Here is a 26,017-nt window from a genome sequence, read left to right on the forward strand (position 1 = left end):
GTGCTAGATTCTACCCCCCGGAGAATAACTCTAACCCTGCAAAGCGCAAATCAAACATACAATCGACGTCACAGGAAACCATTTTGAAGCCTAAAACCTCCCAATGGAAGATCCATTTGAGTGCCGCGGGTATGTGCGAGCCGCTACGCCTCCCTCTTTCAAGGCTTCAGCCGCAAAATAACCCAAACCATACCACACCGCCAGTGGTCTGAGGACAGAACCCCTTTCTCTTTCCCCCCGCTCCCTCCCTATCGTAGTCGTTTTTTCTCGCCATCCCATCTCTCATTCTTGTACTTGCTTCATCCAACACACGCAAAACTCCTTTTCTTCTCCCACTCTCTTTTGTCTGCAGCTTATCAACAAACACACAATTGTTTTAAACAAAAAGACAATTGTGGATCAAGTTTATGCAGACTAGAGATTGAGGAATGGCAGCTCTTGATTAGAAGCACCAATTTGAATCAGGAGGTCATTTTTTCAAGACTCCCCTGCCCACAAACCAGGAGTTCTGGAGTCAGTAATGATCTGTATCTTATTGTGTTTAATTATCCAGGATCTGTGTGAGGCCTGGTGCCAAGCTTTTGCCTTAGAGGACCACATGTACCCACTCCCCCCCTTCCCCTTCCCCTTCCCCTTCCCCTTCCCCTTCCCAGCCTGCTTGACATTTTTTTTAAAAATGGGTTGAAAGGTCAGAACCTAAGCAATCAAAGAAGTTTGTTTTGGCACTGCCCCCCACCCCACTGGCTGGGGAAAGGCCTTGCCATCACCTTGCATGCCTCCCTGAGAAACAAACATGTCCTTAAAGATCACTGGGGTTGAGGCCACACATTTGGATCAGTCCAGGGTAGGCACCAATCTTCGCTCCTGAGCTAAAGGAAGTGGACGCAAATGAAATCCAGGACACATCACAAGGTTTCCCTCTGAGCAAAAGGTTGGCTGAGGTTTCCAAAAATGTACAATTCATACACCGTCCCTACAAAAACACATGAAATCCTCTTGGGGGGTTTGCATTCCAATCACCTATTGGTACTGCTTGAATGAGATCAGAGGGTGTGTGTGTGTGTGTGTGTGTGTGTGTGTGTGTGTGTGTGTGTGTGTGTTCGGCTGTTCTTTCAGTGATTAACAATGCAGTGCTGCTTAAACTATTCCCAGCAATCCGTTTGAGTAAGGCCAAGGGGGGTGTGTGTGGGTGTGGGGGGTGTCACATATCCATTAAATAAAAAACCACAGCATTCTCAGACGTTTAAGAATCTCTAAAAGAAATCCTTAAACATTTATTGTATTTCCCACCTGATATCACTTAATCAGACTCTAATTTATCAAGTGACGTAATTCAATTAACCTTTCAGGTTCCCCAACTGGCTAAACTCTTACTTCAGATCATTGTCCTGCTGTTTAGGTGGGATGATGAGGCTCCTAGTTGAAGTCACTGTAAGAAGAATGAACATTGTCTGAATGATTCACATCTCTATCAATCTATTAATTATGTATTTCACAGGATCATGTTGGGTGGCCACGCACTGTCAAGACTAAACCTCTAGTCTATGACCCATTTCTGTCACATTCAGCACATCAAAACAGGCCCTGTCCTTTGAGTTTCATTATGATTATTAGCTTGTTTAAAATGCAAATGCATTTCTTGAACAGCTGCTTTGGACAAAGACCACCCAGTAGGTATAGGGCATTGTTGATTGCAAATAAGCAGTAATGGGGTGCCGAGGGAAATTTTTTGCCCATACGGCACACCATATGCAGGAGACTTGCAAACACATCACTGGTAAAAATAAAATAATGTCCCCATTTGACATGACATCCATTTGTACAAATATCTTTTTCTGTTGAAATGTGCAACAAATATACAACAATTCTGAGATTTGACAGATAATTGAAGTTTGGGATCTGCTGGCTCTGGTTGGAAGGCTTTTTTCCCAAGAAATAAATCAATTCAGGATGTGTTAAATCAACTGGCTGCTTACACACTGCTGTTTAATTCAGTTATCACTATTGCTTATTCAAGAGTATTGCATAATATGCTGGACAGCCACATTTTGTATTCTAACAATATGACCCATGCACAACATTTCAAGTCATACGATAGCTTTGTGTAAGCTACAGCTCAAAAGTTATTCACTAATAATTAACTTGAGAACTACTACAAGTAGATCATTGAGAATTGATTCGAATGAGAGTTGATGTGAATGAATTAATCATTCAGGTTTTGTGAACCTGATCAACCAGTTCATTGAAAGGTTCTGACATCACTATAAGCAAAGTTTGACATAATTGTCATAAATGTGGCATAATGGGAAGTTCACATGGTCTGACGTTGCATCTGGCTTCAGTAGAGCTTATGTGCTGTTGATCTGAATTTGAATCCAGTTTTGGCCATTTGCCGAAAACCTGATCGTTTCCTGTCCTTTGTATATAAAAAAATAATAATAAAAAAAACGCATCAACTTTAGGTCTGACTAAATGAAGAACAAGTGCTGAAAGCATGTATACAGCTGTTTTTGCCACATATCTTAAGGACATTTGGTTCACAGTTGTGTTGGGGTTGTTTCTTCTTTTGATTCTCAAAAATCCATTGCACCCATCTGGGCAAACTGTTATGGTACGGCACCAAAAAAACTGCTATTGCTAACTGCTACTGCTATTAATCTGAAAAGCCAGTTGTTTACATTAGATAGTCTTCCAAATGGAGGGGAAGTTCCTTTACTAGTTATCTGTATACAATGGTATATTAATAATATGGGAAGGTGGACATAATCTAAGATCGTCCCCCTGCACATCTCCTTTGAATACAGCTGTGCATATGGGCACTTCAACAGAGCAATCCAGATGGACTAAAAACACTGCTGCTTGTGCACTAGGCCACGACAGAAAATGTGGGGTGACAGAGTGCATTGGCTGAGCTCAAATGAACCAACAGCAACCTGGGGGTGTCAGGAATGTCTATGGCTCCTGTCCAATACTCCCGCTCACTATGGGCCTGCTCTGGTTGTCTTAGAGAACATCTTTCAGAGACACTAAAATGTGTAGTGCGTGCAGGGTTTTTTTCACAGGATTTGTTTCGCAGCTATTTTTAGGAAGAGTATTTATCAGCCCATCGTTTGCTGGAGATCACTCAAGATGGCACCATGCCCTGGAACTAAAGGAGCATCAATATTTTTGCTTGAGTTCTTGAAGCTTGCCAAAATTAAAAACCCTCCCATTACCTTCGTGATCAACACTAAAAATGAGTGTTGTCAGCGAGAAATTCTGCTGGGTTTGAAGCTGTGGGGAGATGATGTTTATTTTAAAGACCCAGATGTGTCTCTCCAAGGTTTAAGTATCACTGAAAAACAGCCACATCCATGAGTCAAGAATGACAACATATTTTATTATCAGGGGACGGAGCCCCTATTACAGTATGAAATAGCAGACCACACAGGATGCTTGCAAAAGCTTACATTTATTAAATGGACAATAAACGTGATATATTCATATTGTTGAAAAGGTTAGTTTATCTTTTTTGATAGATCTTATAAATTCTACTTCTCTGAGAGAAACAAGCTACAGAGTTTGTAATAGGTCATACGAGCAGTGCGTATTTGGAGAAAGCGTAAAGATACTCCCTACCAGAAGACACTTTGCAGGTATGCACTCACAAGAAGCCAAACATTTGGCCCAAAACCATTTGCGCAATTTTAGGGAGGAAGAAAAACGGCATTACAAACAGTCAATCTCATGTTACAGCTAGTAATGGGAGTGCATAGTTTTGTATGTCATCTTCTATCTTAAGGCAATGATGTCATGTTAGTTCCAAACTTAGCGTAAAAAATAGGGTCATACCCACTTCTCTTACAAGATCCTGAATGAAAAGGAAAGGCAAAGAGAGTCTGTTAAATATTCAGCCCTCTTCCATTAGCTTTTCATGGACGGACAGCGAACACGGCTCATACTGTCAATTTCATAAGACATTAAAGAACGGAGAAGGTTACAAAGGAGATTAGAAGGCAAAAGAGAGTGTGTGCATTGGATGGATGGCCCATCTAGTTTTCAATAATGATGCATCCCCCATGATTCCTCATTTTGGCATTCTTTTCCCTTACCCTCAAAATTCTAATGTCACATTTTGTTTTTATCACCAGTAGGGGAGCACCATTTTAAAAACAAAGCATAAATCCTGGAAAGCAGCCATATTACTCCTATTACTGCTGGTCTGAGATCAAGGATCCAAGGCTTCCCAAATCCAGAATATTATGGCCAAAATAAGTGTGTTAGGAACATTATGTTAACAAATCAGTAAATCTGTGCCAGCTGTGTGTGTAAAGTTCAGTTAAATGCATTGTGTTTCAAGGTTTTTATAAGGTTTGGGCAAGAGAAGGAGAGTTGATTGGATTGTCAAGGGGAGGGATGCTGGGACGAAGGGGGCCAACCTTGGCAACCATTGCAAGACTTCCCGAATATAACGTGGACTCTCCTTAATCTTTCAAGCAATGAGGATACTGGACAAAAAAACAGGGTTCTTTCTTTGCTGTCCAGCTGCTCCCTTACAAGGATTTTTTTGCCTTCAATCAAAATTCTTTATTGCAGTGCAGGGGGTACTTGACTACAAGTACAAAACAATGGGCAAATGCTATCAATATTGACATTCTCCCTGGCGAACACCAGGTTGGCTGAGTGAGGTAAGCCTCTCTGGTATGAAAACTGGCAAGCGGTTATACAACACATCTGTGGGGAATACCTAACTCTAGAGACAACAGGGTTGAAGAAAACACAACAACAAGTTATGTTGTACTGTTTTATTGGAATTGAAGTATATTTTTAAAAAAGCATCAGGAACAACATTAACAGTATGATTTTGCATGAAGAACTGGAGTCACTTCATTAGATTGACAATTTTACCGCAACTAGTTCATGAACTGTCTTGAAGATCCACAGGAAAAAAAAAAAATTTGGATAAACTTTAAACAAAAGGAAGTGTATGCTCAAGAACTTTGCAAGGAAGATCTTTGTTCAAGCAAGTTTCTGAGACCTGTGGGAGGAGAACATAACCTGACTTTCATGACAAGGCAGATGCTCAGGAGTGATCGTATGCTTTGTAGACATTAGTATTTTCTGACAGAGCACATGATTCTATTGGAGTAATGGGTTTCCAAGCCTTCTCTCAGGTAGTCCGTCTTTCCATCAAGTCAGATCAGATCACTGCAAACGGCCCTCTATAGACATTAGTCAGATCACTGTAAATGGCTCTTCCTGCACAAATACATAATCTACAATACACCACATTCTTCATTCAGCTGTTGCCTCTCTGAAGTCATTCTTCATTCAACACTTGTCTGTCTAGAGGCCAAACCATTCAGTAACTCCTCCTCTTCTGGGATCTGGTTTCTGCCTCTGACGCTCGTCCTCCATGAACTTCTCCTGCATCTCCTCAACAGAGCCCTCCTCATTCTTCTTATCCTTCTCAGGAAAGATATCTGGGAACTGGAAGGTTTGCTGCTGAGCCTGCAGGAAACACAGGAATTGTTAAAGGAAGATTACAAAGACTGTCTGTCATGAACATTCTGTTTGTCATAAACATAGGTTCGCAACAGGTTTCATTTCACTGATGTCCCTGATTTTTTTAATTGGCTACTTCAGCTCCAATGTCCATGTGTCGGGGGAAGGGGAGGAAATTTACATTAAGTGGGTAGGGGGTGTGTTGAGGGTGGATTGCTTGACTATGATGTACAAAGACAGGAAAATAAATTGTCCATCAATTTTTCTTCACTGGACAGAAGAGTGTGGCTTTTCTGGAGCTCTGCTTTCCAACACTGGCCCTGAAATACTCAAAATAATCACCATCACCATATCTCAGGGGCCTGGTCCTTATAGAATAAATGTCAATTTTATTGTAGAGACAGGTAGGGGGCATAGTATCGTATATGACAGCAGAAAGACAATATGCTGGTGCCACCAATCATACCAGACCTGGAAGACATGCCACTCCATACCGGAAATCATTAATGTTGTTCCAAAGATAAAACAAGGTGCGGCAAGCAGGAGTAAACAGGGATTGCAGTGAGTTTACAGCTAATGAAAAGCAGTGCCTTTCTGAAACAAATGCTTCTATTGGGATGATCTATTATTTTGGCCTGTTTTTTAAGTGTGTAAAATGACCAAAGAACAGTGGAGGGGGAAAAAAGGAGAAAAACAACAACAAGTGAACCAACTAAAATCAACAGCTTGGCCTCCAAGACTCTGTAGTGGCGCTCAATCTCTACCAACTAGAAATGCAAAACCCCACACTATAAACAGAGAGTCCGGCCAAATGAAAGTACAAGAACCAAACCTATTAAAAACAGGACCTTAGTAACAAGAGTACTAAAATGGAAGCCAAAAATGTCTGTTCCTTCACCTGTAGTAAACTCTCCTTGAAAAAACAACAAAAAAAGACACTGTGACTGAAGACTGGCAAGGGGACCCGTTCGCATGACAATCCAAGAGTGGAGTTAAAAGGTTTGGATGTTCTAGCCCTGACAGAGGGCTGATAAACAAAAACAAGTCACCACATGATTGTTCAACATATTCAGATCAACAAAACATTAATGTACCTTCAAAAAGTGCCTTATGGTCAGCACGGATGTTTGTAAAATGTTGTGTACAAACTCTTTTCTCAAGCTACAGCGAGCACTTTCACAGTATGATTTAACAAAGAGAACAGCATTAATATTACCATTTCAAATGTAATGTATTACCATTTCATGTTTATTGTGTAATATTATTCTGAAAAGTGCTGGAAGAATCGATTGGGCACTGACATGCCCCCAACCCCAATGTGTAAAAGAAAAAGAAAGAAAAGTTATAGGAAAAAGGAAGACTAAAGCATGGAACAAAAATGTTGTTGTTGGGTTCAACCCAAAATCTGTCTCTGTTATACTAACCCTCCCTCCCCTTATCCCTTTATAATTCTGGCCCTGAACTTACACCATAAACTGTACATTCAGTGGCTTAACATCAGGCATAGACATGCTTTCTGAGCCCCTGTGAGCAAGAGAAGTTTCCTATTATATTAAGAGTTAACAGCTGAAAAACAGCAGTGTCAAAAACATGTAAAAAAAAAGAACAGGAAACAATTAATGTTTCATTTTAATCTTTTGCACCATGGTTTCTGAAGACAGGTGTGTTATTGCTTAAAGAAATTGGACTAATGCCCTAGCAATGACTGAGAACACCAGAGCAATGATCTAGCAACATCCAAGCAATCATCCTCTCCCAGAACACCTAACGAACCACTAAGGACAGAAAAGGTTGTCAGCCAACACTGTGGTGGCAAATTTTATACAGCCAAGCACAACTCACAATTGTAAAAATGTATTTATAAAAAAAAATGCCAACCAAATGTGGAAGGGGAGTGTTCAGAGAACCTCTTTGAAAGCAGTCCCTATTTTGGCAATTACATTTGGTGTCGATTGTGTCACAGAGATCACACACTTCAACTTAAATAGCCCAACTTGAATGATTCTTAGAGTAAAGTAACCACCAGTACTCTTGGTGAACTCTAGTGACTCACATCCCACAATCACTTCCACGATCAGTCAAACAGGAACAGCTGGCATGACTTGGGCCAGTCTGAAAGGATTAGCAGTAGATGGGGTTTCCGTACATAAAGCACCACCCTCTCCTCTTTAGTCACTGCCTTATCTCCACTGTTTGCTCTTTGACAATGATTGCTGAACTATTAGACAGAAGCAGAAGCTCCAATTTACAAGCAGGCTTTCCAAAATGTGTCCTCTTCATATTCCCATAGATGAGGGGAGAAGAAAATTAACAAGTTATCTCTAGAAAAAAACTGCAAGCACAATCAAACAGAATGAACTGGTTAAGGAATAACTAAGAGTTTGTAATACTGAAATGTACTATCAAGTTCATTAGCAAAATCCTTCTGCCAGACTGGTATCAAGACCTGGGCGTATGCTGATATCTCCTCAGAGACATTCATTTTTCTTCTCATGTTTATATCTATTTCTCTTTGGCCAATCGCAGCTGCAAGAATGAAACTATGACAATTGTGATTTATTTTGCACCAAGAAGTTAAAGCTACAATATGTAATTTTTTTTCGCCGCTACGGGTCGCTAACCTCTTACAATAACAAAGGCGAAGGTTGATGATGCATAAGAGGAATTATGGAACTTGTCGTCATGCCGATGAGTCTAATAATGTTTATGGATGAGTGAATACATTGATGTTTTTAACATGACTGTGGTATGAAGTAGGGCGCGATTGCTAATGAGAGACAGATATCAGCGCCGCACGCGAATCCCGCGGATATAAAGGAATAAGGACATTTCATTCTACCGAACTACCCACAAGTGCTGAATTACTACTCACACAGGTCAATTTATTTGACGAATTAAACTTGAGGTAACGCAGCGCTGTTTCACTTGGTCTACACTATCACACTAAACTGCATTTGAGTCTGTTGAAAGTTATGTTATTCTATGTGTTAGTTTGTTGGATGTATGAGACTAGCAGTAAGCTAGATCAACCTTAGAATAACATACTGATCATATTCTAAAGGTGATGATACACAGGGCAACTTTTTGAGCAATGTTGCTAGGCAACGTTGCCATCAACGGGCAACCAGATAAGACACAGGGCCCACGACCGATCTAAATGATCCAGATAGAAATGTATTGGCCATTTTCATTAGGAAAGTACCCAAGCAAGATTGCCCAGCAACATTGCTCAAAAAGTTGCCTTGTGAATCATCTTCATCAATCATCGTCGCCATGGTTACTATTGTAGTACAAGCGGAAACCAGGGATAACACAGATATTACGTCATTGACAGGCGACAATGACCAGGGACGAGACATTATTTAAAATCTCTGAAATTAAAAAACTTAAGGAACTTTTGGGATATTGTAAGTACACAACTGCAGGAAATATATCACACTGTGCAAGTGATTTTTGGATATTTTAATTCCAAAAATCTTACATTTTGTACCTTTAATGCCAGAAAAAATATGTAAATCTGTTCTATGTATGTGACTGCATTTTCAGGATGTTTAATGACGAGGGGATATTTGCGTAATGTTGGAAGTCTATTAACAAGTTCATTACCATACAGGGGAGCAGGAAATGTATGGAGATGATTGTAAACAGCTCTCTTTGCCAGTCTCACTGGGTGGGCCACACTGCTACTTCCTCGAAGTCTACAGTCTTAACTGACAACCAATACTCACTAACCACAGATATTTGGCTGCTCTAAGATACCTCATATCTCTTGGTCTTGACACACACTATACATAAAAAATGAGCGTGAATCAAGCCAAAAGAGACAACAATGGTGGAACAGTGAAGACAGGCTCCTGATAAAAAGATTTGTAGCTTTAATGGTTTTTGCAAATCACAGTGGTAAATTCAGGGCAGTTATATGGCTAGACAGAAATTCCAAGGGTAGTCTCAGTAGCGAAGACCCAGGTTGGGACAAACAAATGGAAAACTCCCAGACTTGACCACAAGGGAGGAGTCAGATGTTCTCAATGAGTGCTTGACCTCTACTCCATCCCAATAAACTCACAAATTTGGTGCGAACTTAAACCACAGTGACCAACAAAATGCTATGTTGATAGGTTTGTTTATGTAAACGTATGATTCTGTTTAAGTGGAATGCAGCCTATTTACAATCCAAAAAACGTAAACACAATATAGACTATTTGGGACTATTTTAGCATTTTATATTTGATCTGAATTTGCGTTGTATATTATGTTGGAGAAACACCAAAATCATATATTTGATTCGCAGGGAACACATGAATAAAAAAAAAGTACAACTTTAAATGTAAGTTGCTTTGGATAAAACCATTTGCCAAATTTGTAAATGTAACATAAGACCACAAAAAAAAAGAAAAGACAGTCATAACGAAACATAAAGAAGCAATTCTTTGTCTTGGAAACTGAAGACTATGACTTCTACAGGTATGGAATGGGATGAATAAGGCAGGTTTCTTACACAAAGAGCACTGGTCAGTTTTTGTCCCCAAAGTTGTTGCTCCCTCTATGAAAAAAAGCATGGACCAATAGCGCTAATGTAAAGCATTTCAGAGAGAATGAAGGATCTGGCCCATCTGAGGCACAGCTGGTTCATTGCCAGTCTTTCTGTCTGCCCTGCTTCACTCTGACGCCTTGACTGCCTCCCAGCAGAGGACCATCGTTTGTGCATAAACACTTCCTTTGGGCATGGATACAGTGGCCCAGCTGTCAAAACCTGACCAGCCACAGCAGTAGAGAACATGATTCATGCAATGCGTTCCCCATGCCAAGACACAGCTACCCTGCCAAACATATGTGGGGGTCCAGAGCCTTTGTTCCCAAAACCACTCTAATGAATCTTCAACGCCAAGGAAAAGTGTGTGGAGGGAAAAATTAAACAAAACATATTATATTTCCTCAATGAGGACAGCTATAAGCCAGACGTTTTTGTACCCTTACTGTAAAACAGAAGCATGTTTCCACTGCAACTAGGGAACTGTTTCTCATACACATTGGCGTAGACAATCGGCTGGCACACACATACTCTGGCTTGTTAAATCATTACAGTCAAGCCAAGTGGTCAGTCTAAAGTAAGGGGCGGCAAAGTCTCCATTCAGAGTGGTATCAGCCCTTATGTCATTTTAAGCCACTGAGTCACTCATTCCATGATCGCAGTGATGACAGTTGTGACCAATCGACTTGTTCAGACTTGCCCAAGTCCTGGCTATTTTTTGGTTCTCTAGGATATTGGACCCTGTCAACAGCAATCAAAGATAAACCCTACATTCACATTTAGAGTCTTAAACCTCTCCCTAAACTCTGGTGTACACAATACACAAAAGAAAATAGAGAGGGAAAGGGAAAGTCAGAGACAGAGATAGATATAGAAGTAGTAGGAAAATTGAGGGGGTGATACCATAACAGGAAAAGCATTGCTAGTATCCGAGTAATTTATTTTGAAAATTTTACTGAAATAAAGCTGGGTGGTGCCTGGACATTTTGAGAGAGATAAAAACAGTAATGGGGTGGTAAAAGGTCAGGTACAATCAGAGCAGTCAGTTTGAAGGAAATGCAAGAAACACACAGCACACAACTTATAAAGGACATGGAGTGGAGGTGGAGGGAGGGACTTCAATATCATCTCCTTTGCTTTGCGTCTGCTGGCACTCACAGAGGCTGTCTCGTAGTTGACATACACTGGGGAGCTGAGTGTGTGTGTGTGTTTTCTTCAAACAGGATGCCAGAGACCCCGCTGGCCTTTCCATTATTCATGCTGTGTTTCTTTCATCCGAACACAGCCTTATGAAAGTCCTTGTGGTATATGAAATACTGTACATTTGTAAATAAAAATGGTAGTAAAATAGACAATTCTTCCTAAAATGCCCTACCTACATACACACCCAATTCAAATGATAAATGGTGTCATTGAAATAAATACCATAAAACATTTCATCTTTTCTATTTTACAATGATATTTCCTATTCTACAATAACAACACGTATAAATCACACCTTTTTTGTTGTACAATATTAAACGTACCTCATACTTTGCTGTTCAATAATCACACTTACCTTGTACCTTTTTTATTCTACAATGACAAACTTAACTTGTACATTTGCTACAATGATAAGCTTTCCTTGTACCTCTTCTATTCTACAGTACAATGAACTTACCTTCTACCTTTTCTAAATGACAAACTTACCTTGAACCTCTTCTATTCTACAATTATAAACCAGACTCACATTGTTTGGGAAATCAATACTTCAAAACATGTTTGAAGACATTCAACACATGAATTACTTATAGACATGTCAGTTTTCTTCTTTAATTACTTTGACTTACAGGACTCTGAACTGCAAGGAACCCATGACGGCAACATTGTAGGGTCCTACAATCAACACCACTGAAGCCAAACGTTGCCATCTAGTGTTGATACGATCACAAAGTGAACTTTTACAAGCCTTCAAAACAGCAAAAATGGCAAGGGTGTAAATGTGTGCAGGGTATTGGGGGAGATGTGTGTAACAGGAAGGAACCCATTTGAATAGAAAAATAATAGTATGCCTTAGCAAGGTTGAGTTTCAGTCAGTTTTGTTCAGTGGTAATTGAGCAGAGTGTGCTCACAAGTTCAGGTGGAACATTGCGATCCGATCTGAAAGGTAGCCTGGCTACCAGCTGATCTAGACCGAAACACGGCGCGAAAAAATAACGACTCAGCAACAAGCTCTCAAACAACAACAAACATCCATTAGTACCAACAACAGTTGCCTTGTCTTGCCAAACACTGATGCTTGCAACAAGACCCTTGTGGAAAAAGCAGGGGGGATGAATATAAACTGTTGCTGTCGACAAACGGGCAAACTTGAGTGTTCCCACAAAAACTTTGCTTTGTGGGGCAGTAAGTGTTTCAATGATGAACGTAATCAAGCAAAATGTCAGAAGTCTGAACATTTATACCACAGTAAAGATCAGTGAAATCTTCAGTTCAGGGGGCATGTGATTCTGATTGGGTGCGTCTATACAATAAATTGTTATGTCCATTATACCAGCCAGCCAGGAAAACTACAGACGCGACATCAACAAACAGAACCTTAATACTGGGACCAAACAGGTCACGGCCTTGCAAAGAGAAGCACAGGATATCATTGCATCTAACTAGAGCGTTGCTTGCAAAGCGGTCGTATGCAAAGCTTTTATATTGTCTCAAGATTTTATGTTGCTTAAGATTTCCCTGACCCCTGTCTGGACCTCCCTGTTCTGGCACGGCTCCAAGGTGCCCTCACTCACCTCGCTTCATGTGTTGACTCCATCCGCAACTCTCTCAACCTCCTTGATGAACTCTCTCTCCTTCACACTCCTCCCCACTGTGGGGAGGTCTGATGAGAGAGTGGCCGTCAAGAAACCGTACTAACAGACAACTTTTTCTGCGAGCCTGGAGTTTGTAAAATCTGGGGGTTCAGAGAAAGGGGAGTTGTAGAGAGAGTTCTTCGCCGTATTGCCTCTGGAATATTAGCTGATGTAGTGTGTTGGGGGATGGGCCGGCGGGGGGAACCATTGAGGGTATCCAACCACAGAACACTCCCCCACATGTGGTGTCAATTAGGAACAATCTTGTTTTTACCCACCACTGAATAGAAAGGAGGGTTTTTCTTGGGCAGTGTTTTTTCTCTCTTTGCAGACCTGCTGGAGGAGAGGAAAAAGGCCGGAAATTTGGTTTCATATCAGTGGGGTTTTTTTTTTGCCACAGTCTGAGATTTTTTAGCTTGCATGTTATTCACACATAAATAAGCATGACTTTCTGAAAGACTGAACAACAAGGAAGTGATTATCTCCTCAAATGTTTAAGCAAATATGCAACTGTATCTGAAATATGACAATGTTAGGAATTCTCCGGATCAAAGTCCCTAACTGGGTTTATGAGAAGGTTCAATTGACAGCGCAAAGCCACACAGGAAGTCATTCAACTCTTGTCATGAGGAAGTTCACCTTTAAATATTAATTTGCCTTTCAGTTATGTATCCCATTACAAGCTGCTCTGTTTTGACAACTTTAATTATTTATCCCTGCCTTGATTGATGGCTAAAAAAAACAATAGCACAAGTACATAACAATCTAATTCTTCTCTTACAAACTAAAAACCATAAAGAAGCAAAAGCAGTTTTCGCGAATGAATCAAAGAAGATCAGATTAAAGTATTTTCACGCCGGCATACTTCAAACACACTCGGTATCAACAGCCCAGGGCTCAGCCCAAATGCAGGTGTGAACCCAGCAGTGTGGTTCGACACTGGATCGCGACCAACGTTAACGTTCTGATTGCCCCAAGAAACAACTCTCCCATCCACCCATAACAATAACCATAGCTCTCTGAGAACTTAACTCTCTGTACAATAATTCCTGCATGAAATCTGGCATGTAACCAAAGACGACCTTTTGCCTTCTTGGCCAAAGCCAGAACCCAAACTAACATCTTTCTCAGGAGGGCAGGGAATAATGTGTGGGAGAGACAGAAGCTAAACAAGCAGTGCTGGGATTTTGAGGTGAGGGTTTCGCATCAAAGAGTACCTGTGCCTCAGGGTTTTCATTGAGGGAACATAAGCTGTGACAGGCCCTCAAAACAAAGAAGAAACAAAAAAGTGGGGCTCAAATGCCCAAGCATCCCATTTCTCAAGGGAGTCTTGTTTTGTTTAATTAAACTAAACTAAAAAAAAAATGCATCTGACCCAGGCACCTCTAATTTAAAAAAAAAAAAAAGTCTTAAAAGGTTATTTTACAGTTGACGTCCTTCACTTTGAATTGTCCTGTGCTAATGAAAATCAAGATAGCCAGAAGGGACCACAAGAACAAACAGGAACTTTCACAATGCATGTCGGACCCCTTCAAGTGTGGGCCCAAACAAGACAACACTCACCAGTTGAACGTATGCCACTTTGTAATCTGGCTTCTTCACCCGCTGGTTTAAGTGGTTTCTTTTCTTGTTTGAACCTTGGTAGGAGAAAAAAACGGAAGTGATTAACATTTAGTAAAAGATCAATAAATAACAATTGCATAATTGCACCAATTAATACCATAATACAAATGTAATTTAGCATTTTATATTTAGAAATAAAAAAAATTTTGCACTTAGTACAAATATTTGGTGGCACTAGATGAGGCACAAATCACATACTGTTAATGAAAACTACTCTTTTTTTTTTTATACTTGTCTAAAATGTATTTTTGTTTAACATGTTTAACATGGTATGTTATGCACAGCAGCTCAGACATCCATTATATGACTTTTAGGGTTACAGGGGTTGGTTTTATAAGAAGCCCATGTCATCAGTCCTGTTAACTGTAAATGCATGTGAACCTTTTCCCAGGTTAATACACACAAAACCCAGAGAAAGATGTCAAGAAGTGCATTTGAATCAAATCACTTCCAAGAAAACAAAAGCATACACAGAGGACATAAAGGATTAAATAATTAAAACTCATGACAGGATAAATTCGGTGGACACTGGAAAACGTGTGTTTCACTGAAGATACTAAAGCATGAGATTTGATTCAATACGTAAGTTCGAAAGGTGCTTCAGAGTTTAAAGGAATAGTTCTTAGCTCTTTTTCATACTACAACTTCATAGAGACCACATCTGTTAACACCAAAATGTAATTTAACAGTAGTTCATAGAACTTGAGTGCTACATCTCAGGTCTCCTGAACCCATACAAAAGCTTTGTATGAGAAACAGGCCAAAACGTAAGTAAATATTCACTAATTCACTGACAGTCAATTTTGGATCTTAATAGCTGTAGTTACTAAGTGGGAAGTTCTGCAATGATATAAAGTATGAAATTATATGAAAGTAAAATAATGTAAAAATGTTGGGGTGAAATCAGTCTTTAAAAACGTTCTCAACTGAAAAGTTTCAATGGCGGCTTGTGTGATGAGTTTTCTTATGCATCACAGAACGAATTGGCAGTCTTCCTTTACTAGTACAAGGAAACCCTAAACACACAAACACTCCCTCCATTTAGGGTCAACTCAACGGTCAACCCACAAAACAGGTGAGAAGCGCTTTTGTTCATGTATGCGAACCCTGTTTCCATTCCAGTACTCCCACCCAACATTATATAGTATAAATAAATATTCAATCAAGCTCTCTTTTGAGGTTGTGTGTTGGCTGGCTACTATTATGTTACAAATCCCAGGCCTGAGGGGTAGTTATAGAAACCCCTTTCCAAAATACTCAGTAGGAAAAAGAATAGATGCCTTGAGCCCGGGGGTTCCGCCCGCGCCCCCCTTTTCTCCACATCCTTTAAACCATCAGTGAAGTGGAACACATGACGCAGAGCGGGACACCTTCTCTGACGTGGTCTATTTTACCTAATGGGTGTTCTGCATTTTTTTTTCAGCTTTTACATTGTGGCTGTAAAAATGGCCACTTTGCTTATTGGCCCTATCCAGCGTTGGCGTGGAAACCGCACGGAAAAATCACAGTGGCGTAAACCCAACTGGCAGCTCGTAAAAGTGGTTCCCTCTGCGTTAACCAGACGGTAAAGCCTTTAATAACCCCTGCATTATTTACTTATCCTTTGCCATTATTGTTTGATATATTAACATAACATTTATGCTTTCAACTTTTAAAAGTACGTTATTATCTCATGTCGTTCCAAACCCAAGACTTTACTTTCTTATGTGGAGCAAAAAAAATGTAGATTCTGAAAAACTCTAAGCAAACTGTATCTTTTCCATACAATAACAGCTCATAGTGACCACAGATGTTAAGATCCAAACACAAAACTCTAAAACAAAATCCATGAAAAAGTGATCGATACAACTTATGTATTATATTCCAAGTTTTCTCAAGTCATACATTATTTTCGTGTGAGGAACAGACATACATTTGAAAGTTTACTCTCAGTAGGCTGTTAACTTGCGAGCGGATCGTTGAGTGACTGAGTTCAGAACTCAGATTCGTGAATTTGTCCAGTTTGAGAACCAGAACAACCAGTTCACTGAAAAGAAAAGGCTCAAAAAATGTATGATCTTACATCTATGACGCCTAATAAATGTGTAATGTACTTCTGTAATACTTCTTTTATCAATTAAATGGATAAAACCCAATCTATTTAAGGAAAAACAAAAACAGGTAATAGTGAATAGTGACTAGTTGAAAAGGAAGTAGTGACAGATCTTCTGTATGTAATGTACATTCAAGTAAAACAAAATATCAAAAGATGGGTGGAGGGAGCATTATCGTGTCTATAGACTTGTTCGGATGGAGGCAGATCTGAATGTGAGCTTGTAATGCAAGTAAGCAGTGAGGTTTATGCAAACTAAATGATTGCAGTCCAGAATACATCACTAGATGTCTGACATTACACTGAGATATCGAATTATGATCACAATAAGATCACTAACATGCATTTAGGAAATAGATTTCCTAAATGCATTTTCATGCTGTCTTGAAATTTAAAGGTGCGTTCAAGTAATTACGAGATTTCAACTTGTAAAAAACGTACAAGTCCTAGTAGAGCTGGTAAATCAATTACTGTCTTTGGAATGGCATGAAGGTGAATAACTAGTTACATTTTTGGGTGAACTACTGCTGAAATCACAATTGTAAAAACACACACACACACTTCTGGCTCACTTTGTGAGGAAATAAACAGGGCAGGGCATCCTAGGACAATTGTTGATCGGGCCGCTACAGCAATGGACAGAGAGATAAGCAGCTGTGTGTGGAATCACGCAAACCACTCCTTCTTTCTTTTCCCTCTCCTTCCCTCCCTCAGAGTCTCACATTTGATCTCGAAAACAGTTCACTGAATTAGCCGTATGTTTATACATATAATTCAAATGCTGTCAAGTATCTCCAAAACATCTTGTCAGTATTGATCGTTCTCATTGACTAACATGCGTCAGTGGTTTCCCCTGGGGGTCTGTTTGATTACTCCATTTTTTAGTAATCAAAAAGCATGTCTAATTAATTGAAATCATGTATTATGAATCATTAAACTTATACATTTAAAAAAAAATCTAGTAAAGAAAATGTCTCACTATTTCTGTGTTGTGTTTTTTTCTGGTAATAAAATGAAGACATAAAACACAAATTTTAGCATTTATCATCAATTTTAATCATATGAAATTAAATAAACTTTTTTTTTCTCAAATAACGTGCTGCAAAATGAGCTTTACTGTTAAAATTAAAACATGGAAGAAAAATTGATTATTCCTTTAAAAATTCAGTTTTGATGATAATTTATTTGGATGAGTGTTAGTATTATTACATTGGGACATATCTAAATTCTACTGTACAACAGTAATATATTTCTGTCAAGTTAAACCGAAATTTTATTTTGACAGGTTGCCGTGAAGACCTTTTGAGGTTCTGTGTGTTTATGTCATGATGATAGTTTTTCTCAAATGAAGCGGTGAAATGATCACGAAGTGACTTTCAGAGTGGATCTAGAGCCTGGAGAGGAAGTTCATGCATTTTTGTCTTCATATAGGCAAAAAAATATATATAATAACGCAAGCGTCACACGTGCTTCAGTGTGTGTGTGTGTGTGTGTGGTGTGTGGTAAATGAAACTGCGCGTCGGCTGCACCATTCATTCACACATAACATGCAGGATTCGTATTTAAATAGTCTTTGTGGTTTAATATTCACACACACTAGTCTACATCGCGATTTGATTTCAAGTGTAATGAACTGCTTTCTATTTATTCCTCAAAAAATTCCGTGAAATTCCGCGTTATACAGTAAATTCCGTTTTTATGACTGGATTTCGTCAACATTTTAGGGGGGGGGGGGGGGGGGGTGTCGTTTTGGTACAATGGTAGGGGAAACACTGTGCGTATACCACCCATCGGCACGCAAAACAGGTGACAAACACACAACATCGGTGAATTATTGTTTAAGGGCTTCTTCATAAGGTTCAGACTAGTTGAGTTTAGCATGATGTTAAGTGAGTAGACAACATAAAGTGAGCAGAAGTGCAAAAGAGTGAGGGGGTGCTAGGACATGCTCTTGCATTCAAAAACAGCTGGCTGGAACATACTGGAGAAGGGAACAGAATCCAGGGGTCTTGATGCTTTTTGTTTTTTATTCATCAAGTCGTCTTAAAAATGTAACTATTGTGGAGCAAGACACTAAAAAGACTTGAGACGTGACAAAGTGCGTCTTTTCACTTTAAAGTTGTGCAATTTAAAATGTTGCTGCTGGTGTTTCCAAATTAAAGAGGAAATATATTTTCATAAAACATAAAAATATAGATTACACCAAAAAAAATCCATCTATCAAACCGTTTTTTGTTTTATAGTGCCACAGTTACCGGTACACCTTTCAAAGCTTTTCAAAATATCAGCAAGAAATGGTTTACTTGTAAATGTCTACTCATATAAAGATGGGATAAACTGCGAATATCTACTTTAAAAGATCCTTAGCTCTGTAAAGTAGTGAAATTCTTAATCAAATATTATGATAAACAAAGATTTACTCACAGTATTGGATCCTTGTGCGTACAGCTGCAACAGGAACGCTGTAGATCTTCTCTAGATAATTTCTGACATCAAACTTGGTCATTCTTGAAGAAAATTGAAATGGATAGAGATTCAGAGTTGCCATGGAGCAAGAGAACAAAATATGAAACTACATGGCTTTCTAAAGTTTAACCCTAGAATGCACGTCACATGGAAGCATTTAATACAGAGATTCACAACCTTTTTTGGTTCACAATCCATCTTTAAAAGTTACAAATTTCCTGTGACCCCACCCCAACACTGCATCTCTGGTGTGACCACAAGGTTGAGAACCCCTAGTTTAACTTTGAATGTTTTATTCTAATGAATGTTAAGGACTGAAATGACACGTTTTTAAACATTTTTGGATCTCACATTCTCACATGCGGCAAATTATGTTCATCTACATCTCTTGTGACCCCAAGGATGAGAAGCCCTAGTTTAAGTTTGAAACATTCTGTTTTCTGAGGACTAAAATGACGTGAAAAGCATTTTGTGACATGCTTTCATTTCGTGAATAAACAAAACAAAATTGTATCGTTATGCTTTCAGTTACAAAAGACCCAACAAGAACCATTCAGAAAATATGACGCTGGAGCTAACAGGCAGAACATACTGAACTGCTTTGAAAAACAAGGATGTTTGTCCACAAGTCAGTCCATATAATAAGCACTGACTTTTTTTCTTTTGTTAAGGAGAGGGTTTCCAAGAAACCCAACAAACAGATGCTCCTTCGGAAAGAGTATCGAACACACATCTCAGCACCAGGGTGTGATGCCCAGATTTCAATGAAGTGGAGTGAAGTTTTGGCCACGTAATTTATGTGAGAGAGGAGACGCATACAAGCGCACATTTGTCTGTGTGAAAGTTACAGAGAGGCGATTCCTAGAAAGCAGAGCACTCGAGCCATAGTGAGATGAATAGTTAGTAGACCTAAGTGCTCTCTACGATTTTGGAGTGGAGAATTCGAGATCTTTTTCGATTTTGCCCCCCTGGTGACCTTGACCACTCTGCCAACAGGAAGGACCTTTGCTTCCCCATTTACTTCTATTGCTGTATAGGGCTGGAGCGAATTAAAGCCTACTGTTAATGTGCAGGAGTTAGATGAGTTCAAGGCTGAGTTCTGCGTCAATCTTTTTTTAGGCAGTTTGAGGAGGATTGGGACATGATGCCGCCTGGAATCGACCCCACATCTTCCACATGAGCAGCACAGCTCAATGTGTCTGGAAAATGTATTCAAACCACTAGGCCACATCTCAAAAAGTTCATATTGGAAGGCAGAAAATATGCCACATTGAGCCTTGGTGCTTAAATGGGAAACCCAGGTTCAAGTTTGGCGTGCAACATATTCTTGCAACGTATTTTCTTTTTTCCTTGATAATTCCGTGTAATAGATCACTTCATCGGTCATATAAAGAAGAGTTTGCGAAACTGTAATAACCATTTAATAACCACTTCATTTACTCTATAAACTTGTAGTCTATTTGGATCAAGTTTATTAGTTCCACTCCACAGAATCAATGAAATGAAGCACTGGGCAACGAGGTCATGACCTTCAGCAGATGTTAAGTGTCTTGTGCCTGTGTGGCTTATCTTTTGTAAGCACTGACGTCTTATAAAGATAGAGACCTCCTTGTTGTTCAATCCTCTCCTCCTACTGTGAGTTTGAGCTGCGCCCCACCCTTCACACATAAACAGTCCACGCTCATCCCTAAACATGTGCACTCACACCGCCCATTTCAAAGGCTTTCCAAGTAGGTGACTCAGAGGTAGCGGGACAAAACACTCCAAATTTTGAGGAAATCCAAAAAAAAAGGGGGATCTTTTGTTAGCCGATGACCTCTAGGTTACATTCACACCACTGGGACTATAAAGGCGGCGAGAGAGTGAACAAATAGCTTTAATGAACTAAGAAAAGATCATTAAAATCAAATTATTTAAAAGAAAATGTAAATAAAAAGATGAAAGATCAAATGTTGATGATGGATCAAATACTTAAAAGGCACACAGGATGGTAAATAAACGAGGTTAAACAAATCCGGCAAGTACAAACACTTTGTAAAGAGGCCCTCTTTCACAAAAACAAGCGCTTTGAAATTCTTTGGCTCTGATAATCACTATGCAAACCAGGTAGGTTTCAAGCAAAACAACTCCTTGCCAAAGTGGAGGGTATCTTTGAAAAGTAGAAAGTGAAGAGGGGGGGGATGTCTTTAATGTTTTAATGATATCTCTGTTGCTTTGTCTGCTTTCATACTGTTTGCGATGGGACCGTGTCAAAAGCAGCTCTAGAGGAGACAAAACAGTTCTTGATGTCCAGCGAGGCAGCAGTGGTTACAAAACAAGAGGAAAAAAAAAAAAACTCTTCCTTTGATTGCACTGGCAAAAAAAAAAAAAGTTTCGATTCAGGTGACAAGGATGCCTGGTGCAGATTAAGATCACAAAACAGTCTGTAAAAACAAAGGAGTAAGAGCAGGTAAATAAAAATAAAAAAAACCTCCCCTTAACACTTGCGCAAGTGATAACATATAGCCCAATTACAAACGTGTGTGTGGTTTGGAACACATACTGGCGGAATAATAACCGAGGAACAAGCCTCCACCGTCACTGCCTTAGATGTACGCCCTGAGGTTCTACAGAAAACAAAGCAGACTTTGTCCTCTTTTCTTGTGTGGACTCCGATTAGACCCATTATTAACAGTCTGACTGCCTGTTTCGTATTACACCGCAGCAATGCAATAATTACGGCTGTATTTTTAGTGACGTTTAACAAACGTCATCAATAAAGGTACGAGATGTTGGATTTTAAGTAGGTGAAAGAGCTGTAAACCAATCTGAGAGTGTCAGGAAGCGCCGAGGCATCATCGGCCATGCAACCGCACACGGAAACGTCATCCCGGGTTTTGTTACGAAATGCTGTGTTGCATCTAACCGGTCTGCAATTACAGCTAAGCATCACTTAAGATGCTTTAATTCTTTGTGATCATCATGCGCAATAAGATACCCACTCTGCAATTTACAGTGTCAGAACGAAATACATTTGTGGGATTTGTCTGCCACCTAGTGGAACGTAATACAACTACATCACTGTAAACTGGATTTTTTTGTTGGGGTCATGAACTGAGAAATGTATTCTCCTTGACCATTTGACATGCAAGATGTCATTGTACTATAAAAACATCCTGTAAGTTTCAGAACTCAAAACTTCCTAGTAAAAACAGCTTTTATTGAAAGCAAGCTCCGAAGACGACTCGTTTAGGATTTTGGCACATTATGACATATTCAGTGCTGGATGTAACCGACACTTTCTGCTTCCCGTAGAAGCTGTGTTTGCATACTTTATCACAGCTGAAGTGAAATAAATGCAATATTTGACAAATAGACAGATGTTTCGGAGACATTCTCATTCAATATTTTATGCACTGCTTAATACAGCATCTGTTTGTACAATAAAGTTCAACATGTAATGCTTATAAACCTATACAATTTAAATACCAATGAAGTGGGGTCTACAGTTGTGTCGTCACCAGAGCTCTAAATGCTCTCGCGGTACTTTGATGCCATTACGTTATAGTCACGTGTCTCAAGTCAGACCAAATTCAGCCACCGATCGCGCTGCATGACGTCGAACCAGCCTAATGGTGCGACGAAAGACCCCCTCTGTAGAATCAGAAGTTCAGAACAACGCCTACTTCTACATCACTGCATCTTTGGCTCCGCCCACTGGCGCGTTAGTGAGATGAGATACTGGATCACTGAACTAAAAACAACAAGATTCTAATGCTAGGAAATTAATTATGTAATTTCAACTCTGTGAATGTCTCAGTTGAGCATCATTTGTTTGTTCAGTGCATGATTTCACTGTGGATTCTTTGCAAACTTTTACTGTAAGATATGGACCAGACTGTAATGTCACAATATGTAAGTAGCGGTGTTGAATCTAATGCCTGATCTGTGACCTGTGATTTCTGATATGACTTCTGTACAGCCAGACGTTATTGGTCTTAAAATTGTGCGTTGCCGCTTATGCGTCAGTCTCAATCAAGTCTAAACCGTCAACTTCACATTGTTTCTCTGAGTAGCATGGAAATAATCTGTTATTTAATTCATGAGATTAAATTATACACAGACAGACAGCGACACAGTCAATCGCACAGCGCAAGTTTATCAGTAATGGAGCTCTGGACTCTCGCCAAAACTCCCATTATAATCAATGACGCTGTTAAACTGCACAACGAATCTCTTATTTACATCATGTTTGCACAATTAAGCCCCGTTCACACCTAGAACGCTAATTATAAAGATAACTATATTTGTGTCCACACCAACAAACGATAACGGTCTGTTTATTCTAAGCTCGCGGATGCAGATTCAACGTACGTACAGCATGAAATTGAACACGTGCTTGCTGTTCTTGTTGCATTTACACGGCTTTAACCAGTAGACGTCCTCAGCATGTGATGTTTCGAGTCAATCTAGCTAGCGTAATCAATCTAATCTAATCGTAGTCAATACAGCGGAATAAAAACAACACCTAGTCTTTTTTACTGCAACTTTAAAGTAAGAAGACAATGTTGTTGAAACGAGCGCTGGATAGCTGAGATGATTTTGTGTTACGCTGTTTGCTAGCCTGACATAATGATCTCATTCTCAGCTCTGTTAATACTCTTCTGTTAATAAAAGTATCCTCACTTCTCCGCAATGTCATCTGCCATTTTAAATACGCGAGCCCTTAAATTAGAATGGACGTTGATTGGCTGTCAGTGTTTTATCATTCAACAGCTGGAAAAATAAATCCTTCTGAAAGTGATCCCAACCATATCGTTTCTCTAGTTATCGTTGTAGCTGTTGTGTGGACTGCTATTCTTTTATTTTTAACTATATCTTTACACTAAGTTATGGTTCTTGGTGTGAACAAGCCTTTAGTTATGATGAAAGCATTCGCGAGTGTGCAGAAATCAAGTTGCAATGACGAGATCACTGCATTCATGTCTGTCATCAGCTGTATGCTTATCGCTGCAACCTTTCAAGCAACGGGAGTAGATCTAAATATTACGCTATAATCAACACTTTTCACGATTAGTTGATCTCGACAGCTGTAACAGTAAAAACGTAGTGAAAGTTTCTGAGAGAGTTTCACGTGTAATACTTAGTTCATATGCGAAGATGTTAGCCAATCATAGCAGTGGGTGTTTATTTAAGTCTCAACGCAGACACACCCCTTCGAACAGAGCGTTCAGATCAGAGGGCTAAAATAAGGTTAAAAAAGCCTTTTATTTCTAAATTATGACTATTTTTTTATGTCAAAATCATTCTAAACAAAAAAATGATAATAATAATAAAATATAAAGTTAATGACCCCTTTAATGCCTCAACTAATTAATAACACAACAGTGACACAATTGGTTTTATTGATGAAAATGGCATTAAACACTTACTCCATAGGAACGCGAAACTGTACTGTGTCAGGTGGCTGTTCTCTGCCCGGTCTGACCAGGGTCAGGTTGAAGGTGGGTCGAAATATTCTCAGCTGTGGGTTACCCAGCTGGAATAAAGGGAATCTGAACAAATGGCAGAAGAGAAATGACATGAAATTTAATTACCATTCCATTTATTCATATATATATTTTTCACATACTACCATAGTACTTCCAAAAAGCAAGTCCTATGCTTCAAAGGTAATACCTAGGAGAATATTTGAGTTTCCCAGGTAAAGTTCCAAAGTTTATGCGGTTTCAAGTTTAATTTTTGTTCCATTTTTTGTTCCATAAAACACAACACACACACATATCACTTTTGGTAATGGTACATTTACCATGGTCCTAAATGATTGGCATATTACCAAATACATGGTACTCAGGCATTGCACTTAAAATTCATGGTACCATGTATATAAAAAAATACATTTACTTGCCTTTACTAGTTTTATTTATTATTTATTAAAGTGTCTTGCACTTACATGCCCAGCCCTTAGGCTTAAAAGACACTAATGACATAAAACAAACATAATACACAATTTATCGGCCTATTCACTAGTATTATGAATATAGCATTATCGTGCTATTATCAATTAACTAGAATTATTCACCATGTCCAAAATATCATGGCATTATATCTGGTATATCCAAAAACATGGTATTGTAGTGGCACCATGTTCAAAGCATTATGGTACCACGTCCAAAACATGGTATTATCATGGTGTAGCAGCTACGCCACAAAACATGGCAATAACATGGCACTTATAAGTGCTCGCATGAGGAGTTTAAGTAACGTTATACTGTAAGATCTACACAGGTACATATTTTGTAATGTTACTGTTTATATAGATAAATAAAACATCAGCTTAGAGTTACATAATTAGATAAAATAAAAACATGAAAACACTTACAGTATCCGTTTCGACATGTCCAGCAAATGTTTTAGACGTGTACAATCACATGTGCAGTTTTGCTGTTATTTTCATATGCTCAAGGTCCTCGAGCACTGCAGTGCTGTGAAAACTGCGCGGACAAGAGCCTGAACATGTTCAAAATAAAAGCCCTGTTATCCACACTGTTGTCCAGTGCTCTCGTTAAATACACAAATGTGGAGTATATAATAAATACACATTTACTATCTACTTCAAACATTGGATTGTGGTTATGAAAATGAGGACAAAAGTCAGTCTAGTTTAAATGTCCATGTAAATGTTTTATTTTAAGAAAGGTTGCTGTTAAAACTTTTATTTTGATTTAGTTGTCAAGACGTTATCTTGACGTCGTTTGACCGTCCTCTGCCTTGTTTCTTCTTCCTACTGTCTATGGTTTCTTCCTGTCTGTGGTTTCTTCATGTCACATTTCTATTTCCGCCATATAATGAAAGTTTTCTTAGACATCATTGTTTTTTTGGAGTTGCTCATTTAAAAGTAATTTGGTTGTGTATACAAAATATTTGGTGTCTGTTCAAGCAAGTCCAAAACACCCTGCAAATACCTTTACTGTCTATTGCGAATTTGTGATTACACTCCAAACACGC

The 26,017-nt window shown here is 39.2% G+C and overlaps 1 protein-coding gene across 1 annotated transcript; it reads right to left on the reverse strand.

Annotated features, from left to right (window-relative positions):
* Positions 1 to 4,803: 4,803 nt before the first annotated feature.
* mrpl23 (mitochondrial ribosomal protein L23) lies at positions 4,804 to 25,537 on the reverse strand. Its single transcript, XM_056252115.1, has 5 exons — positions 25,392 to 25,537; positions 24,442 to 24,564; positions 18,989 to 19,071; positions 14,413 to 14,486; positions 4,804 to 5,490 (listed from the first exon to the last, which is right to left on the reverse strand). Exons 1-5 carry the CDS (start codon positions 25,406 to 25,408, stop codon positions 5,326 to 5,328), a joined length of 462 nt encoding a protein of 153 aa, XP_056108090.1. The 5' UTR covers positions 25,409 to 25,537; the 3' UTR covers positions 4,804 to 5,325.
* Between the last annotated feature and the right edge of the window lie 480 nt (positions 25,538 to 26,017).

This window comes from Rhinichthys klamathensis, unplaced genomic scaffold, assembly GCF_029890125.1.
Source record: "Rhinichthys klamathensis goyatoka isolate OS25496 unplaced genomic scaffold, OSU_Roscu_1.1 h1tg000092l_1, whole genome shotgun sequence".
Taxonomy (NCBI): Eukaryota; Metazoa; Chordata; class Actinopteri; order Cypriniformes; family Leuciscidae; genus Rhinichthys; species Rhinichthys klamathensis.

What these genes read in the sequence shown, in the direction of transcription:
- mrpl23 (XM_056252115.1), bottom strand. An exon ending in CAGTTTCGCGTTCCTATGGA is followed by an intron (nt 19,072 to 24,441) that starts GTAAGTGTTTAA and finishes ATTTTCTTCAAG; the next exon opens with AATGACCAAGTTTGATGTCA. An exon ending in AAGTGGCATACGTTCAACTG is followed by an intron (nt 5,491 to 14,412) that starts GTGAGTGTTGTC and finishes TGTTTCCTGCAG; the next exon opens with GCTCAGCAGCAAACCTTCCA.